Source organism: Gobio gobio (assembly GCF_949357685.1).
Source record: "Gobio gobio genome assembly, chromosome: 12".
Lineage (NCBI taxonomy): Eukaryota > Metazoa > Chordata > Actinopteri > Cypriniformes > Gobionidae > Gobio > Gobio gobio.
Window position 1 is genome coordinate 5,588,894 of NC_137105.1, and position 21,078 is coordinate 5,609,971.

General features: G+C 39.3%; 1 protein-coding gene across 1 annotated transcript in view; it reads right to left on the reverse strand.

The window, feature by feature from the left end:
* Positions 1-6,030: 6,030 nt before the first annotated feature.
* The window catches only part of ints9 (integrator complex subunit 9), a 28,655-nt gene continuing 13,607 nt past the window's right edge, over positions 6,031-21,078 (reverse strand). Inside the window, exons 13-17 of the mRNA XM_079830917.1 lie at positions 19,204-19,328; positions 16,485-16,652; positions 14,998-15,096; positions 13,136-13,273; positions 6,031-6,502 (exon numbers count right to left, since the gene is read on the reverse strand). Of these exons, the coding sequence (XP_079687043.1) occupies positions 6,326-6,502; positions 13,136-13,273; positions 14,998-15,096; positions 16,485-16,652; positions 19,204-19,328 (707 nt within the window). The 3' untranslated portion in view covers positions 6,031-6,325. The remainder of the gene's footprint in view (positions 6,503-13,135; positions 13,274-14,997; positions 15,097-16,484; positions 16,653-19,203; positions 19,329-21,078) is intronic.

Here is a 21,078-nt window from a genome sequence, read left to right on the forward strand (position 1 = left end):
TGTCTGTGTGTCTGTCGTTCTCTATCTATCTGTCTATCTATTGTCTGTCTGTCTGTCGTTCTCTATCTGTCTGTCTGTTGTTTATCTGTCTGTCTGTCTGTGTGTCTGTTGTTCTCTATCTATCTGTCTATCTATTGTCTGTCTGTCTGTTGTTTATCTGTCTGTCTGTCGTTCTCTGTCTATCTGTCGTTCTCTGTCTGTCTGTCTGTTTGTCGGTCGTTCTCTATCTGTCTATCTATTGTCTGTCTGTCTGTTGTTTATCTGTCTGTCTGTCGTTCTCTGTCTATCTGTCGTTCTCTGTCTGTCTGTCTGTTTGTCGGTCGTTCTCTATCTGTCTATCTATTGTCTGTCTATCGTTTGTCTGTGTGTCTGTTGTTCTCTATCTATCTGTCTATCTATTGTCTGTCGTTCTCTGTGTTTGTCTGTTGTTTGTCTGTCTGTCTGTCTGTGTGTCTGTTGTTCTCTATCTGTCGTTTATCTGTCTGTCTGTCTGTCTGTCTGTCGTTCTCTATCTATCTGTCTATCTATTGTCTGTCTGTCTGTCGTTCTCTATCTGTCTATCTATTGTCTGTCTGTCTATCGTCTGTCTGTTGTTTGTATGTGTCTGTTGTTCTCTATCTATCTGTCTATCTATTGTCTGTCTGTCTGTCGTTCTCTGTCTATCTGTCGTTCTCTGTCTGTCTGTTTGTCGGTCGTTCTCTATCTGTCTATCTATTGTCTGTCGATCGTTTGTCTGTGTGTCTGTTGTTCTCTATCTATCTGTCTATCTATTGTCTGTCGTTCTCTATGTGTTTGTCTGTTGTTTGTCTGTCTGTCTGTCTGTCTGTCTGTCTGTCGTTCTCTATCTATCTGTCTATCTATTGTCTGTCTGTCTGTGTGTCTGTGTGTCTGTTGTTCTCTATCTGTCGTTTATCTGTCTGTCTGTCTGTCTGTCTGTCGTTCTCTATCTATCTATCTGTCTATCTATTGTCTGTCTGTCTGTCGTTCTCTATCTGTCTGTCTGTTGTTTATATGTCTATCTGTCGTTCTCTGTCTGTCTGTTTGTCGGTCTTTCTCTGTCTGTCTGTCTCTGTTTATCTATCCATCTGTGTGTCCATATGCCATTGTATTTGAATAACCATTGTAGTTGTTTTTTATGATGACACTGTCGTCTGCCAGATGCTATAAATACTATATAGTGTTTGGGGTTTGTTTAAATCAATAACCTAATATGAGAAATAGTAATAATGACACTTACCTTACCAAGAATCACTAATAATTCATTAAACACAAACACTGACAAGGGAAAACTGAAATAACTCCGGGATTTATGTGCAGACATGGGGTTTCCCAGCACTCATGCAGCTGGATATTGTTACGTGTGTGTGTGTGTGTGTGTGTGTGTGTGTGTGTGTGTGTGTGTGTGTGTGTGTGTGTGTGTGTGTGTGTTAGCACCCATGAGAGACACACATGATCTCAGTGCAGAGAGAGAGAGAGAGATTGCGTTACAGTAGAGATATTAAACTCTGCTGCAGTGTTTCGCTCAGGGCTCTCAAAGCCTGCGACTGCCCGGCTGGACTCAATTACACGTTTCACATACTTTAGGTTAAAGTTCATATTCTCATATTCATTGTCCTGAACTGTTGTAGTAGCGTCACCCCAAAATGTGTCTGGACACTGAAGTCACTTATAAACAGTGTTGGGGAAAGTTTTACTTTGAAAAGTAATGCATTACAATATTGCGTTACTCCCCTAAAAAGTAACTGATTGAGTTACTTAGTTACTTTTTAAGAAAAGTAATGCGTTACTTTTTCTCACCTGGGCTGGGCTTGTTTTTGTTTTTGTTTATAACAAAAAAGTTATATTTTTGTGAACCGGTAAAGACTCTCTTCATACCAAAATTGAAATAAGCCCCAGGCTGAGGTAAAAATGCAGATTCACGCATGAACAGTAGAGGGCGCAGCTCTGGATAATGGTAGAATAGGACGCAGGAGAAAAAAGTTTCACCAATAAAAACAAAAAATCTAGTAATTTTCATCATCAAAGGTCAGCAGCAAGACATTGGTAAATTAAATATAAAGGTAGATTATGCATAAAAATAGTTGTTTTATTTAACATTGAATTATTGGAGGTTTGCATAGTACTCTGATTTTGCATTTGACTGATTTTATTCATTTTGAGGAGGACAGAATCTTTATTGTGCAAGTGAGATGAATAAATGCTCACATTCAGTCTAGAACTACAATGACCATCATGTTCACACACACGCCTCTGCACTTATTATTCTCAACATGGGGGCAGGAGAGCTGTCAGTCAAATTAATGTCAAAAAGTAACTCAGATATTTTGTTGTAAATTTCAGTAATGCGTTACTTTACTGGTTACTTGGAAAAAGTATTATTACGTAACTCATGTGACTTGTAATGCGTTACCCCCAACACTGCTTATAAATGTCTGAATATCGATGCGTTCATATAAATACAGAAATCAAGTGTTTTAAACGCTGCAGGATATTTTCTCTAACGGCACTTTTCTTCATGGTTACAATATTCTTTGAATCAGTGTTTTGGTAATTTTTATTGGACGTATGAAGTTTTTTATATATATTTAAAAATTATTTACATACTGTTATAATATTGATTTAATATTTTGAATTAGCTTTTATTTTTATTCCAATTTTGGTTTTAATTTTAGTAATTTTGTTATTTTGTCATAGTTTAGTTTCATATATTTATATATATATAAACTATGACTATATATATATATAATTTAGCTTTATTTTTTATTTTAGTATTCAGTACTTCATCTTATTTCCAAGGCAACATTTCTCAAGTTTTCCCACCTAATAAATATATATATATATATATATATATATTTAATTTTATTTCAATTCTTTTTTAATAGTTTTAGTTAATAACAACACTGATACACAGGTGTAGATCATCACATTAAACAAACAATGACTTCATTTTCAACACTACATCTTGATGGTGTGCTTTAGACTTTCCTTTACAATAAATAAATAAGTTTTCCCATATTTGAGTTATTAAGGTTAAACACCGTCTATATTGCAGGAGATGATCATATGGGGCAAGAAGTGAGAGGTAAGTGGCTTTTATATGGTTAATAAATCTATTTGATTGGATCATTCCTCCTAATCGCACTTAAAAAAAAAAAAAAAAGTGTTATTTAATGCACTGACATTCATCAGTAAATTATTAGAATCCTCATTTATCATTCCATGATTTGAAACCAGCTTTTAGTTATTCAGATGAATGAGACATTTTAGATGCACCAACATATGTCTGAACAAATGAACACATAATGGAACAATAACTTTCAGATCTCGAATGCATTGAGCTAAACCTTCCCCGATGATTCTGGCTAGTCTTAAAGAGTTTTCCTACATGAATTCATTTGGCAGATGCATCCAAAGTTACTTCCCTTGCATTTAAAGTATACATTTTACTATGAGTTCCTGCATTCCATAGGAATCAAACCCATGACCTTGCATTGCTAACCATATACAGTTGTTGTTTTTTTCCAGTCTGACCCATTTCTCAACACTTAGGTCACGTTTTCCAGAGCCAGAGAGCACTGTGGGTCATTCATCATTGATTTGGCACAAAATGCATCCAATGACCTTTGATCTTTCAAATGACTCGGACACAAACACCAGAAAAACTCGATGAACCTGCAGGCCAGTTTGCACATGCTTACAAAACCTAACATACACAACTGAGCAAGACATTTCTATATTGAAATATATTCCCAAATGAAATGAGATGTTGCTGAACACTACACAGGTGTTAATCGTTCAATGCCATTACCAGCTATACAAAAGGGGAAACTTAATTTTAGAGCATAATTTTGTTGGGTGAATTGGGCCACTTTCGCTCAGGACAATAATACAATACCATAAATGCCTTTCCATGTGTTTTTATGATTAATAATGACTGTTTTTGATAATTTTGTGTTGAAATGATGTACACTCTAAAAAATGCTGGGTTGAAAACAACTCAAGTTGGGTTGAAAATGGGGTTGTTTAAAGCAAAACAGCAAACATTTAACCCAACCGCTGGGTTAAAACGACCCATTCACTGGGTTAAACAACCCAATTGCTGGGTTAGTCCATTTTCAACCCAACTTGGGTTGTTTTTATCCCAGCATTTTTTAGAGTGTAATAAAATCTAATTATTTAGGCCCTACAGTTCTTGAAACATCAGCTGTGCCAACTTTTTTTGCGGTTTCAGGTAAAATGGAGCCTGGGGTCATCCTTAGGGAGGAACTGATGATCATTTGACCCCACTCCAGAAAGAGGTCAGAGGTAATCCAGCCATTGTCTGAACGCCTCACGCTGGTGTTCTCCGCTTCCCCTTTTTTAAATGTACTATATAATGTGGAATTGGTTAAATTTCACGCCTGCAGTGTTTTCAGCCTCTGCCGCCTCACCATATGAGAAGATGAACGCATGAACTTCATCAGCGGTTTACGGTTTCATTTGAGAAGAACAAGCGCCGTATCATGACACAAATTCAAAGGTCTTCACGGTAACCCGTCAAAATAAAAGTTTCGGTGTAAGAACTTGAAGAAATTGTGACAGAAATATTTGTACAGCAGAATTTAGCGGCCTCAATACTAATAATAATCATCATAATAAACTATTAAAACTTTATTTTTAAGGAATAATCAAAATTTTTCTTCCAATTAAATTTTTTTTTTTGACAGTGTATCTGTTGTGCAGCACTTTGACAAAAAGTTGTTTAATTTAATATGATTCAATTATAATTGTTTTATGCCTTCATTTGATTGCCAGAAAAATGAATACACAACACAGAATTTCTGAAAACGCAAGAAAAGTTTCATCGAAATGAAAAATGAATTAATTAGACATGCTTTTCGATTATTGAAATGTAATTAAACCCTTAAAATGGAATCCAGAAAAATAGAAAACAACAGAATTTGGTATAATAAAAAAAAGATTGGGGGAGAAAAATATTTCATAGGGCCCTAAACATGTAAATGTTGTTAAATGTTTAATAAGCGTTAACAAGTTTCACAATTTCAATTAATTAGTCATCCTTTTGTGAGTAAAAAAAAAAAAAATGGAATCCAGAAAAATTCATCCGGATTTCATAGGGCTCTAGTTTTGTACAACAAACAAACTAAACAAAAAATTTGTTTTTAGCTCATAGTTTTATGAGTGACAAAGTGTGTTTGTTGAATGGCCATCTGCAGTGCTGTGGCTTGATTTGAGACATGTATTAAGTGTTTAAGTGCAGTTTGAATGTGAGATGAAGAGAGTTGGTTAGGGGAACTGTGTGAAGAGTCACCTAACTTCAGTATTGACAAATGTGTCCTAGTGAAAAAAACTAATAATATCTTAAGGACAGGGTAGAAAGTGTTGTGTTGCCAATATCTTTAAATGTGCAGCTCGTGAAATGTACACAACCAAATTACAAAGCTGTATGTTCATCTGATTTAATTTACGGAAAAGGCCCACAAACTGCAGGAATTAAAGCTTTTTATAAAGTCTACATTTATAAACTTTGTTGGTTGCCAGGAGAACGGTACTTGCCTGACTGCATTGTGCCGAGTGTAAAGTTTGGTGGAGGGGGGATTATGGTGTGGGGTTGTTTTTCAGGGGTTGGGCTTGGCCCTTTAGTTCCAGTGAAAGGAACTCTTAATGCTTCAGCATACCAGGACATTTTGGACAATTTCATGCTCCCAACTTTGTGGGAACAGTTTGGGGACGGCCCCTTCCTGTCCCATCATGACGTCGGTCCATAAAGACATGGATGAGCGAGTTTGGTGTGGAGGAACTTGACTGGCCCGACCTCAACCCGATAGAACAGCTTTGGGATGAATTAGAGCCTGAGAGCCAGGCCTTCTCGTCCAACAGAGAAGTTATGTGGCCAATATCTTTAAATGTGCAGCTCGTGAAATGTACACAACCAAATTACATTTATAAACTCAAACAATATGATTTTGTTCTATGAAACTAAGTTATTCACTGTCATAGTTTTGACAGCAGTTGGCACATCACATAGTTGGAAAATGTGGGTGAATGACGAGAGAATTTAATTTCTGGATGAGTTTTAAACTGGCTAAAACAAATATAGAAAAAAAGTTTTATTTCAACGTTATTTTACAATGATATAAAACACACACACACACACACACACTAAAGTCTCCATCCAAACATTAAAGAAAGTTCATCAGCCGCATTCAGTCGTTTGAATCCTGGTTTCTGGCCCTGGATGTGCAGATGGAATTTAATTACAGCCACATTTCATCCAGCCACTTTATTGACAGGTCCAGTCATTAACAGCCTGCGAGGTCAGAGGTCACAGTTTCTGCAGGAATCGCAGCACCAGGTCTCTGAGCGCCGTCCGCAGGGGCTCGTTGTTGTCGCAGATGATGTGTGTGCCGTCCTCCTCCAGCTGGATGAGCACGTCCTCCGCCTGCAGGTGAAGAATGTGACCGTCCGCCGTCTCCTCCACCTTCACCTCCATGATGCCGTTCTGCCAGGAGAGACGCCACAACACGCGGTTAGTGATTTAAAGAGCACCTATCATGGCATTTAAAATGTTCCAAATATTGTTTTAGAAGTCCCCAACAACAGTTTTGCATGCATGCAATGACAAAAAAGACTTTAGTTTTCTTATGATATGCATTTATTTTTACCTGTTTTGACAGCGATTCTCAAATGATTCCTTTAGTGATTCACTTTTCAAAACCCCGCCTTTATGTGACGCTAATCTGCGGTGATTGGTCAGATGACCCAGTCAGTTGTGATTGGTTTAGTCTGTGCAGATATTCTCGGAAACGGAACGCCCATCAAAGTCTTATAATGACAGTAATTTGTTAATATGTGTCAGGAGTTATGAATATGAAAACCGCGTCGGTACTGTTTGATTGTAATATGAGCCTCAGCTGATCTCATTCATAAAAAAACTCCTCACGAAGACTCGCGACAAATCAACATCCCTCAGGGCTTTTAGTTCAAAAGTGTGCAGATGAGGAGACATATTGATAGATTCTCATATGTCTGTGTCAAATTTCTAAACAGAGGAGTATTTTTATTCAATACTTCCTCAAAATGCGCAGATATAGCCTAATCATGAGCGATTGAGTCTCTTATGTGTTGTTTTCAATTCATCCTGGCAGCCGGAGGGCGCTCTGTGCACATGTAGTCCATATACAGACAGACGAAGAAGAACCATGTGCCATAATAAAAGTCCATAATAAAAGCTTCCTGAGATCGCGAAACATACATTTGACGACTAATAAACACACAATCGCGACGATGTATGGTTTGTCTTCAAGCCACTTAGTCTTCAAATGCTCATCCTTGGGCAGATGAAAAAAGTTTGCTTTTGAGTGGCACTTCAGAACACAGCGTCTCGTCGCCATGATGTTTTCTAGCTTTCACTGGCGTCTCGTCGCCATGATGTTTTCTAGTTTTCACTGGCGTCTTGGAGCGCAATAAGTGGGCGTATCGTATTCAAATAACTTGACAAGTTGACGTCATCTAGTCAGAGAAAAAGCTTCGGTCTTCTAACGATTCTTAAAAATGACTCAGAGTCGACTCTTACTTTTGAAAGAAAATAACTATATATACGGTGCACTGTCATATTTCAAACTATCACAGGATGTTTTTGTTCACTTAGATCTATGTTACACACTACATGAAAGGTAAATTTCAAAATTCCATGATAGGTGCTCTTTAAGACAATGAGGCTGTAAATATCATCGTTTTGAAACAATTACTCATGCATTATATGCTGCTTCACAGAGTGTTTTTGTTTAATATGGCAGAACATCCTGTGCAGTGTACTGTGCAGTGAGCACCAGTGTTTTTATCGTTCTTTGCTTAGGGGTACAAAGTTGGAAATATGTGAGGCACGATATACTTCAAATGAACACCGCTGAGAGCAACGTTTAGATGAATATATACATACACTATATTGCCAAAAGTATTGGGACACTCCTCCAAATCATGGCATTCAGGTGTTCAATCACTTCATGGCCACAGGTGTATAAATCAAGCACTAGACCTGCAGACGCTTCTACACACATCAGTGAGAGAATGGGTCGCTCTCAGGAGCTCAGAGAACTCAAGCGTGAACCCACCTGTGCAATAAGTCCATTCGGGAAATGTCCTAAATATTCCACGCTCAACTGTTAGTGGTTTTATAACAAAGTGGAAGCAATTGAGAACAACAGCAACTCAGCCACGAAGTGTTAGACTACGTAAAATCACAGAGCGGGGTCAGCGCATGCTGAGGGTCACAGTGCGCAGAAGTCGCCAACTTTCTGCAGAGTCAACAGCTCCACACCTCTAAACTTCTGTGGCCTTCAGATGAGCTCAAGAACAGTGTGTAGAGCTTCATGGAATGGGTTTCCATGGCCGAGCAGCTCATTCAAGCCGCACATCACCAAGAGCAATGCAAAGCGTGGGATGCAGTGGGGTAAAGCGCGCCGCCACTGGACTCTAGAGCAGTGGAGACGTGTTCTCTGGAGTGACCAATCACGCTTCTCTGTCTGGCAATCCGATAGACGAGTCTGGGTTTGGCGGTTGCCAGGAGAACGGGACTTGCCTGACTGTATTGTACCAAGTGTAAAGTTTGGTGGAGGGGGAATTATGGTGTGGGGTTGTTTTTCAGGGGTTGGGCTTGGCCCCTTAGTTCCAGTGAAAGGAACTCTTAATGCTTCAGCATATCAAGCCATTTTGGACAATATCAGGCTCCCAACTTTGTGGGAACACTTCGTGGACGGCCCCTTCCTGTTCCATCATGACTGCACTCCAGTGCACAAAGCGTCAGCCCATAAAGACATGGATGAGCGAGTTTGGTGTGGAGGAACTTGAGTCCTGACCTCAACCCGATAGATCACCTTTGGGATGAATTAGAGCGGAGACTGAGAGCCAGGCCTTCTCGTCCAACATCAGCGCCTGACCTCACAAATGCGCTTCTAGAAGAACGGTCATAAACACACTCCTAAACCTTGTGGAAAGCCTTCCCAGGAGAGTTGAAGCTGTTAGAGCTGCAAAGGGTGGGCCAACTCCATATTAAACCCTACGGATTAAGAATGGAACGTCATTAAAGTTCATGTGCATGTAAAGGCAGGCGTCACAAAACTTTTGGCAATACAGTGAGGAAAATAAGTATTTGAACACCCTGATATTTTGCAAATCATGGAGGGGTCTGAAATTGTCATCGTAGGTGCATGTCCACTGTGAGAGACATAATCTAAAAAAAAAATCCAGAAATCACAGGAAATGATTTCCTGTGAATGAATTACACACAATGTATGATTTTTTAACAATTTATTTCCAGCCTTGTGGAGGTGTACAATTTTGTCTCTAGTGTCTTTGGACAGCTCTTTGGTCTTGGCCATGTTAGTAGTTGGATTCTTACTGATTGTATGGGGTGGACAGGTGTCTTTATGCAGCTAACGGCCTCAAACAGGTGCATCTAGTTTAGGATAATAAATGGAGAGGAGGTGGACATTTTAAAGGCAGACTAACAGGTCTTTGAGGGTCAGAATTCTAGCTGATAGACATGTGTTCAAATACTTATTTGCAGCTGTATCATACAAATAAATAGTAAAAAAATCATACATTGTGATTTCTTGTTTTTTTTTTTTTATTATGTCTCTCACAGTGGACATGCACCTATGATGACAATTTCAGACCCCTCCATGATTTCTAAGTGGGAGAACTTGCAAAATAGCAGAGTGTTCAAATACTTATTTTCCTCACTGTATTATATGTGCTACGCTCTTTTCTACTATAAAGCTGTGTTCACGTTTTTACTTGCGTCTGACCTCGACGGGCTGAACAGGAGAAATTAACCGGAGAAGATTTCCACCTCAAAGGAGGCGGAGCCTCAGAGCCACACAGACCAATGGTAGTTTGGAGGTGATTAGTAGCCAGAAAGAGAACTTTTCCAGAAAATGTCGCGTTGGCAAGCTGCTTCGATTTCCTAAAAAGAACTCCAAACAAACTTCATTTTGGGCTGATTTTGTTCGAAATGACATCACCCCAGTTCGTCCTTCGATTTCGCTTGAAGTATATCGGGCCTTAAAACTATTAAAACAATTTTTTGGTAACAGACATAAAAGCTGAAACTAAATTTTAATATTCTATGAAAAACCTTTAAAAAATTATATCAGTAATAATATTAGCAATAATAAGTTGAAGTGTAAGTATTAAAATTACTAAACTAAAACTGAAATTAAATGTAATTAAATCTAATAAATCGAATAAAACTGAAAATATAAATATAAGAACGAATTCGAAATATGAATAAATACTGAGTGTATCTAAATCATACTAAAATAACAGCGCTGTTTGATTTACAGAGCACTATAAACAGTGTTGGTTCATCTGGGGATTGATTTGTTGTAATTGGCTCATTCCCAGTGATCCGAGAGGTTTGATCCTCCAGAAGTGTGTGGAGAAGCATCAGGTCTCAGGTTAATGGTGGAGATCTGGGACGCTTTACGCCGTAATAACAGCTGTGGTCAAACCAAGCGGCTCTCAGCGGCCCATTTATCAGCATCTGCAGCAGCGTCATCACTCTGCGGTTCCTGAGAGCCTCCTCGGGTTAACCCGACCCGGCCTGACCACTCAAATGTGTGTGAGATAATGGAGATTTTAAACACACACGCGAGCTCTCCATTCTCACTTACACAGAATGCCATGACGTTATTACAGTCAAACCATAACTTGTTTTTACATTTTGTTGATTATGTGGTTGCTAGGCCAATGCAACGTCATTCTGCCTGTTGCTAGGGTGTTCTGGGTAAACTAATGAAAAAATTGTTCAGACTACAGCACCAATGTAGTATTTTACATGATAAATAAATAATAAATAAATGTATAAATAATGTTGACTGTTAACCATTGACAATCATTTCTTTTGATTGAAAAAAAAAGCTGAATATAAAATATAAGTATCAGATGAAAAAATGGGCAACTAATAAAATATAATAAAACTAGAATTACCATTATTATTGATATACAGTGTGTTATTACTTTAATTATTGATATGTTATTACTGTTATTGATATATATTGTTTATTTGTAATTCACAATACTCAAATGCACCTTTGTTTTTTACTTACTTTGAAAAAAAATAATTAAAATAAAGCATTAGATGGCAAAAACATGCAATTAATAAAATATAATAAAATGTGTTTATGATGAAGTACTAGAACTGAAATAAACAATAAAGCACATAGAAATATTTAAAAGTATATTGGAATATTGTATTAATTATTTATTAAAAACAACAAAAGCAAATAACAATATTGTTCAAATCTACACTAAAATAAAAATAATTAAAAACATTAACAAATACTATAATATATAAGTAACATTAAAGATATAAGTAAGTACTAAATAAATAAATATATAAGTAATACAAAAATAGTAAGCAATACAAAAATAACACTGACATACACCAAAAATGTTATTATATCATTTAAAATAAACATTTTAATGAAATAATTTGTATATTTATACTTTTGTTTCATACATCATTTAAAATAGCCTTTTTGTATTGTATAAGTTATTATTGATAGCATTTTATATATTTATATATATATATATATATATATATATCAATAATAACTGTAATAAAATACAAAAAAGGCTATTTTAAATATATATATTTCATTTTATATATATATATTTCATTTTATATATATATATTTCATTTTATATATATATATATATATATATATATATATATATATATATATATATATATATATATATATATATATATATATATATATATATATATATATATATATATATATATATATATATATATATATATATATATATATATATATATATATATATATATATATATATATATATATATATATATATAAAATGAAATATATATATTTAAAATAGCCTTTTTTGTATTTTATTACAGTTATTATTGATATATATATATATATATATATATATATATATATATATATATATATATATATATATATATATAAAATGCTATCAATAATAACTTATACAATACAAAAAGGCTATTTTAAATATATATTTGTGTGTTTATTTATATAATATGATACCAATAATAACTGTAATACAATACAAAAAAGGCTATTTTAAATATATATTTGTGTTTATATATATATATAGTGATATCAATAATAACTCTAATACAATAAGGCTATTTTAAATATATATATATATTTGTTTGTTTATATATATATATTTGTTTGTTTATTTATATATATATATATATAAAATGATATCAATAATAACTGTAATACAATCCAAAAAATTGCTATTTTAAATATATATTTGTGTTTATATATATAGTGATATCAATAATATATATATATATATATATATATATAAATATTTATTTATTTGTTTGTTTTTCTTACATTTAAAATGCTAAAATAAAAACCTCACTTAATGAAAACGTGCCAGTTTGAAGAATTAGACTACAGTGGACCAAAAAGTATTGGGCACACGCGTATAAGCTGGACTGGGTCACACCTGTATGAAGTAGAGTCAGAGAGATATCGCAGCTCTCTGGACAAAACCCCACTAAAGCTGAGTTCACCTTGCGCAGGAAGTCACCTTCCTTCAGAATCATTAGAGAAATTAATTTCCTTTCCAGATTAATTAGCGTCTAATCGATGTTCCGGACGGACGCCTGCAGAAGAGCTGCCAGAACCGGCCGTTTGGGATCCAAGCAAATGAGGAGTTTGGCGTTCCCCTGCATGTTAATGCCGCTCGTCCTCACAGGACGGCTGGATTTCTCTCACTGCGTCATCAACATTGTGTGGTGCATTCTAGTGCAGACTCAGAGAGCGTATCTTTAGGGCCAGATCTTTGTGTCAGTAGGTTGAATTACCACTATCAGGTGTGCGCTTCTCTTTCTACAGCCCCGGGACATCACACAGACAATATTTCACAGGTGAAAGTCACTATAGACACACCGCGAGTCATTTGAGTGTCTGCTACATTCATCAAACTCCTGTCCCGGCTTGACTTTAACCTACAGGCGGTTTGAACTCTGCTCAGCTCACTACACACATGACGGTACAGAACCTGAGAGCTGCAGGTGACTGGTTAGTGTGCAGATTGAGTGTGTGTGTTGTACCTTGTGCAGCATGGCCAGGAAAGGCTCCAGAGGAACCGCCCCGCTCAGCAGAGGTTTGGGGTTCAGGACCTCTGGTGGTTCCTCAATCACCCTCTTCCTCTTCTTACTGGGCGGCACTGGAGCGGGTTTGGGCACCGGCTACAAAACACACACACACACACACACACACGCAAATAAGAGCTCAATAGAATATCAATTCTTAGACCTGAAACACGCAGGTATGTAAATGCTAATGCTTGTCGATAACCAGAAGTCTGAACTTGTGTGAAGAATGAACTTTAAAGGGCTGTTTTCTACACATGTATTTTTCTCTCAGCTCCACTCATTGAGTCTGTTAGTCGCTGAACAGCTTTGAGATGAGAGAACATGAGCCAAGACTTTGTTTATTTTAATCAAAACAAAAAACATGTATTTTTGATAAATATTATTTTTAAATATATTATTACTATCATCATCACCACCACCAATTATTACTGTCCACCCTACCACCCATCCCTCTAATTGTCCATCCATCCATCTAACTGTCCGTCCATCCATCCATCTAACTGTCCGTCCATCCATCCATCTAACTGTCCGTCCATCCATCCATCTAACTGTCTGTCCATCTATCCATCTAATTGTCCATCTGTCTGTCCATCCATCCACCCACCCATCCATCCATCCACTCACCCATCCATCCATCCATCCACCCACCCATCCATCCATCCACCCACCCATCCATCCACCCATCCATTTGTCTGTCTGTCCATCCATCCATCCCTCTAATTGTCCATCCATCCCTCTAATTGTCCATCCATCCATCTAACTCTCTGTCCATCCATCCATCTGTCTGTCCATCCATCCACCCATCCACCCATCCATCCATCCACCCATCCATCCATCCATCCATTTGTCTGTCTGTCCATCCGTCCATCCATCCCTCTAATTGTCCATCCATCCATCTAACTGTCTGTCCATCCATCCATCTAATTGTCCATCTGTCTGTCCATCCATCCACCAACCCACCCACCCATCCATCCATCCACCCATCCATCCACCCATCCATCCATCCACCCATCCATCCATCCATCCATCCATCCATTTGTCTGTCTGTCTGTCCATCCGTCCATCCATCCCTCTAATTGTCCATCCATCCATCCATCCATTCATCCATCCATCCATCTAACTGTCTGTCCATCCATCCATCTAATTGTCCATCTGTCTGTCCGTCCGTCCATTCATCCATCCATCCATCCATCTAATTGTCTGTCCATCCATCCATCTAATTGTCCATCTGTCTGTCCGTCCATCCATCCATCCATTCATATACTTGCATATATGATATTTTCTTTGCAATTTACAATACTCACAAGAACATTTTTTATTTTCTCTCATTGTTGTGGATTTTTTTATAAATATATAATTTTACATTGTTAAAATGTATATTTTAAATTTGTACTTTCATGTTTTATAAATAAAAAAATGGCTTTCTAAAAAAATTCTGTTATTATAGTTACCATTTCCAGTGGTTTTAGAATCACTTTTCCATAGAAATGTGCACATCTTGACAGATACAAAACTTTGCAAATATGGCAATATAAATATTTTGCTTATGTCATTTATGTGCTCATGGTTGTGATTTCATAACCATGGATATTTCATGAAGAACAAGTTGTGTTTATGCTTTAGTTTCCAAATAATGTGTTTTGAGTTGTAAATGTCAGAATGGCTGTGTGTTCATGATGGACGACTAAACTGTAGTTTACGAGCCATGTAATTGGTTATAAAGTGGGCTAAAAATGCTTCAGACAATGTTCAGAGCAACTGAAGTATATTCATGCGTGACACAAGTGTTCATCAGGATGTTGTTCGCACACACTGACCTGCAGTACGTGCTTGTTGTCCTTGGACTGCAGAACCGCAGACACTGTAGCGACAGAGACGCCGGGTTTGATCTCAGAGGGAACCAGAGATTTGGCCAGCTGGAGGTTCAGAAAGAGAGAAGAGACCGAGATACTGAACAAACACATGATAGAGTTTTCTATTAATACTATTATTTTTAAGCATACAAATAATCAATTTACACAAAAACATTTTTATGCCAGTCACAAAAAATATTTGGCAGCACTTTACTTAAAGCCTTTATATATAAAGCATTATAGAAGTATTATTAATGCATTAATTATGCCTGATAATGCACATTATGATGCATCATACGGTCTCATGAATAATTATAACCACAGTTATAATACATTATAATACTTATTTATTCATTCATTGTTACACCTTTAGAAAGTAAAATGCATTCAAATACATGACAAACAACCAACTTTAGATGCATTTTACCATACATTATGAAAACCTTCATAATGCATTATACATAAAGTGTTATCAAATATTTTTTTGTTAAATTAAATAAAACGAAAATATAAATATTACATGAAAAACATAAAACTTTTAATATTACATGAAAAAATCATAATGTTTGCTTTGGCCACTAACTGAAATAAGTTTGTTAAAATACTAAAATTACTAACTGAACTGAAATAAAAATAAAAAGAATTAGAAATATTTGTAAACAAAAACTAAAATAAAACATTACTAAAAATGAACTAAAATTAAAATAAGTGAAAATAAAAAATAAATGCTAATGCAACAGATTAACCAAAACTGTAATATTGTGTGTGTATGTATATATATATATATATATACACACACACACACACACACACACACACACACACACACACACACACACACACACACACACACACACACACACACACACACACACACACACACACACACACACACACACTGGCCAACAGTGATATTTGTTTTTAATGACCCTACAAGTTTGATCAAAATACATATTTTAAAAAAATATATTTTAAGTACTAAACTTGGTTAAATATCGAAACTCTTTGGTCATTTTTGAGCGAGATGCTAACGGTCTAATCAGATTCAATGATCTATGCTAAGCTATGCTAAAAGTGCTACCGCCAGACCCGGAGATCGGCTGAATGGATTCGAAAACTGTAAAACTCATCTGTTTAACTCTAGGGGAGCTGGAATATGAGCCTATTATCATTCAAAGTGGAGCTTTCCGTTAATATGTGATTCTCTCTTGTTTTTGCATGTGTTCATAATTTCTTTGGATGACAGCCTGGCCAAAAATTATATCACGCCATGTTTCATTGCGTTATCACAAAGAAAACAACGGACTCCAATCACAACTATGCAGTATGCTTACAAAATCTTTAACAATATTTGAATAAAGGCTGAAGATGATGTCAGTTTTCCTAGGCCGGACATCAGTCGATCTCTACGCGTCATTAGAAATGAGTGTTTGAATGATGAGTGCTCTGACCTCAGGCAGCAGGTGAATGCGCTCATATCGGCGTCTGAAGGGAAGCCCCAGGACGGAGCAGCGGCGGTAGGCCATGGGCGGAGGCTGCAGCTCCAGCATCAGGTCTGAGCGGTGAGGCTGAGATGGAGGAGGCTGCGTGTACGGCTCCGGACACACCACATGAAGAGGCTGATGGGAGGACAGAAGGGAACAGCTCACAAAGTTCAAGCAACTCAATTCATCATTGACTAAACTGAAATCATTTATAAGAGCATCCATCCATCCTTCCATCCATCCACCCTTCCATCCATCCTTCCATCCATCCACCCTTTCATCCACCGTTCCATCCATCCTTCCATCCATCCATCCATCCTTCCATCCATCCACCCTTTCATCCACCCATCCATCCACCCAACCTTCCATCCATCCACCCACCCATCCATCCACCCTTCCATCCACCCTTCCATCCATCCATCCACCCTTCCATCCATCCATCCATCCACCCTTCCATCCATCCACCCACCCTTCCATCCACCCTCCCATCCATCCATCCATCCACCCACCCATCCATCCACCCATCCATCCATCCATCCACCCACCCTTCCATCGACCCATCCAACCACCCATCCATCCACCCATCCATCCACCCATCCATCGACCCATCCAACCACCCTTCCACCCATCCAACCACCCTTCCACCCATCCATCCACCCTTCCATCCATCCATCCTTCCATCCATCCACCCTTCCATCCATCCACCCTTCCATCCAACCAACCACCCTTCCACCCATCCATCCACCCTTCCATCCATCCACCCTTCCATCCATCCATCCACCCTTCCATCCATCCATCCATCCATCCACTCTTCCATCCACCCATCCATCCATCCATCCACCCTTCCATCCACCCACCCATCCATCCATCCATCCATCCACCCTTCCATCCACCCTTCCATCAATCCATCCATCCACCCTTCCATCCATCCATCCACTCTTCCATCCATCCATCCATCCATCCACCCACCCTTCCATCCATCCATCCATCCATCCATCCTTTCATCCACCCTTTCATCCATCCATCCACCCTTCCATCCATCCACCCTTCCATCCATCCATCCATCCATCCATCCATCCATCCACCCTTCCATCCATCCAACCACCCTTCCATCCATTCATCCACCCTTCCATCCATCCACCCTTCCATCCATCCATCCACCCTTCCATCCATCCACCCACCCTTCCATCCATCCACCCACCCATCCATCCATCCACCCACCCTTCCATCGACCCATCCAACCACCCTTCAACCCATCCATCCATCCACCCACCCATCCATCCATCCATCCATCCACCCTTCCATCCACCCATCCACCCTTCCATCAATCCATCCATCCACCCTTCCATCCATCCATCCACTCTTCCATCCATCCATCCATCCACCCACCCTTCCATCCATCCATCCATCCATCCATCCTTTCATCCACCCTTTCATCCATCCATCCACCCTTCCATCCATCCATCCATCCACCCTTCCATCCATCCATCCATCCACCCTTCCATCCATCCACCCTTCCATCCATCCATCCATCCATCCATCCACCCTTCCATCCATCCACCCTTCCATCCATCCATCCATCCATCCATCCATCCATCCATCCATCCACCCTTCCATCCATCCAACCACCCTTCCATCCATTCATCCACCCTTCCATCCATCCACCCTTCCATCCATCCATCCACCCTTCCATCCATCCACCCACCCTTCCATCCATCCACCCACCCATCCATCCATCCATCCATCCACCCACCCTTCCATCGACCCATCCAACCACCCTTCAACCCATCCATCCACCCTTCCATCCATCCATCCATCCATCCAACCACCCTTCCACCCATCCATCCACCCTTCCATCCTTCCATCCATCCACCCTTCCACCCATCCATCCATCCTTCCATCCATCCATCCAACCACCCTTCCACCCATCCATCCATCCATCCAACCACCCTTCCACCCATCCATCCATCCTTCCACCCATCCATCCATCCATCCAACCACCCTTCCACCCATCCATCCATCCATCCAACCACCCTTCCACCCATCCATCCATCCTTCCATCCATCCACCCTTCCATCCATCCATCCTTCCATCCATCCATCCATCCAACCACCCTTCCACCCATCCATCCATCCACCCTTCCATCCATCCATCCACCCTTCCATCCATCCATCCATCCATCCACCCTTCCATCCATCCACCCTTCCATCCATCCATCCACTCTTCCATCCATCCATCCACCCATCCATCCATCCACACTTCCATCCACCCATCCATCCATCCTTCCATCCATCCATCCATCCATCCACCCTTCCATCAATCCATCCATCCACCCTTCCATACATCCATCCATCCACCCTTCCATCCATCCATCCATCCATCCACCCTTCCATCCATCCATCCATCCATCCACTCTTCCATCAATCCATCCATCCACCCTTCCATCCATCCATCCATCCATCCACTCTTCCATCCATCCATCCATCCATCCATCCATCCACCCATCCACCCATCCATCCATCCATCCATCCATCCACCCTTCCATCCATCCACTCTTCCATCCATCCATCCATCCATCCATCCATCCATCCATCCATCCATCCATCCATCCACCCTTCCATCCATTCATCCAATTGTCCATCTGTAAGAGCAACATTTCACAGCATTCAGGAGGATCAGACCGTACCTGGATGTCCTTCAGGAGTTTGGACACCTGGTGGAAGTTGAGTCGCGTGTCTATCGGGCAGTAAACACACTTCATTGCCAGCGGCTGATACGGAGCCAGAGCGTCAAGGTAGGAGAAGTCCGGCTCTGAGAGGGACACATCATTCAGAGTCAGAGGTCAGAGCGTTTGCCACCCGAGTAGCGTTGTCAAAAGTACCGACTTCGGTACCAAGTTGGTACTGAAATGTAAAAAATGTGACGCTTTGAGCGAAATCGTAAACACCTCTGATTGGCCATTGTGCTCACGTGCTCATCGGATGTGTCTGCGATCGGCTACAATGATCAACGCATGGGTGTGTATCTGTGCAAGTGCTCGGTGACAAGCATCATTAATGTATATTTACATGTTTTAACATTGTAGCCAATCACAGACATGTTTGATGAGCGCATGAGCACAATAGCCAATCAGAGGTGTTTACGATTCCGCTCATCAGTGCTCATAGTGTCATATTTTTTACATTTTAGTACTGACTAGGTACACCCGAGATTAAACCACAGCACGTTCAGGGCCTGGAAACGTCCAACTATTTCTAGAAATTATAATAGTTTTCCATTGGGGACTTTTCATCATTCTGAAATATATTTGTTATCAATGTTTATATGCGAATGAAAGCCTAAATTCAATCTGTTCATCATATAAAGCGATCGAGTCTCTTCAGAAAATTTGGACTAAACCTCTCAATTCATATGGATTAGTTTTAAGATCTCTTTATGAACTTTTTGAAGCGTTAGTGGTAGTTGTGTAGCTGTCAATGGAGGGATAGAAAGCTCTCAGATTTCATCAAAAAGATTTTCATTTGTGTTCTGAAGATGAACGAAAGTCTAATTGTGCGTTCACACCGCCCCCGGCGAGAGCATCAAAGTGGCCGGAAGTCATTCATTTTCAATGGGGCGCGTCTTGAGCGATTTGGGCGTCGAGGAGAGTTGAAATCAGCTCAACTTTATGGCAATGAGCTATGACACGGTTCGGCGGCAACCAATGGGAATGTAGAAGTGCTCCGCTTGAGAGGATCCCAGAGAACGCAGTGCTGTAAACTTTGGTTCCGACCACATTAGTTCCCAAGCAAAAAATGGAGGAGAGGTTGATCATTGCTGAAGGCGCGCTCTACAACGCTTGTTTTTCAGCGGGAATACAATTCATTTGCTCAAAACAACACCAATTTGACCACTTGCATTAATGCTGCACTTCACCCAGGACAGTTATTGTAATGTAGGCTGTACACAAATGAATGTTAATTAAAGACCACAGCTAGCAAACGTCTCCAATAAACTGCATGTTGAAATTATTATACAAGCACTTAACCATGAACACAAAAGCCACACCACACAAATGGCTTTCAATTGGTTTATTTCGTTAGCAAACATGTTAAGTGCTTTCAATCGATCTGTTTGTTTTTTTTAACTTTTACATTTAAATTATTTCATGAGGTAAACTTCTACGGTTATACCCTACCTGTGGTCAGTTGATTTTTTACAACATGATTTTTTGCTTTGCAGCCCCTTTAAATACAGTTTACTTACACAGCGGGCTGTGTCTCATGTCCGCGGGTTGAAGCAAAAAAACACACATATTTAACCCCCCGAACGCGATGTTTACCGGAGAACCTCCCCGAAATGCGATTGGGCTTGTTTTGGGCTAGTTTTGAGTAACGAATGGGTGGGTTTTGTTGTGTAAACCTGGCAACCCTGCTGCCAGTGTTCGCTCCATGGTTCTCTCGCGCAGCTGAACGCGCCACGCGTGTTTTGCAACAGACGGTCACATTTTCCTGGGTTCTTCTCCGACCCCAGTACGTCTCGTGCTTTTATTTATTATGGGCTGCATATATCTGCTGTAAAT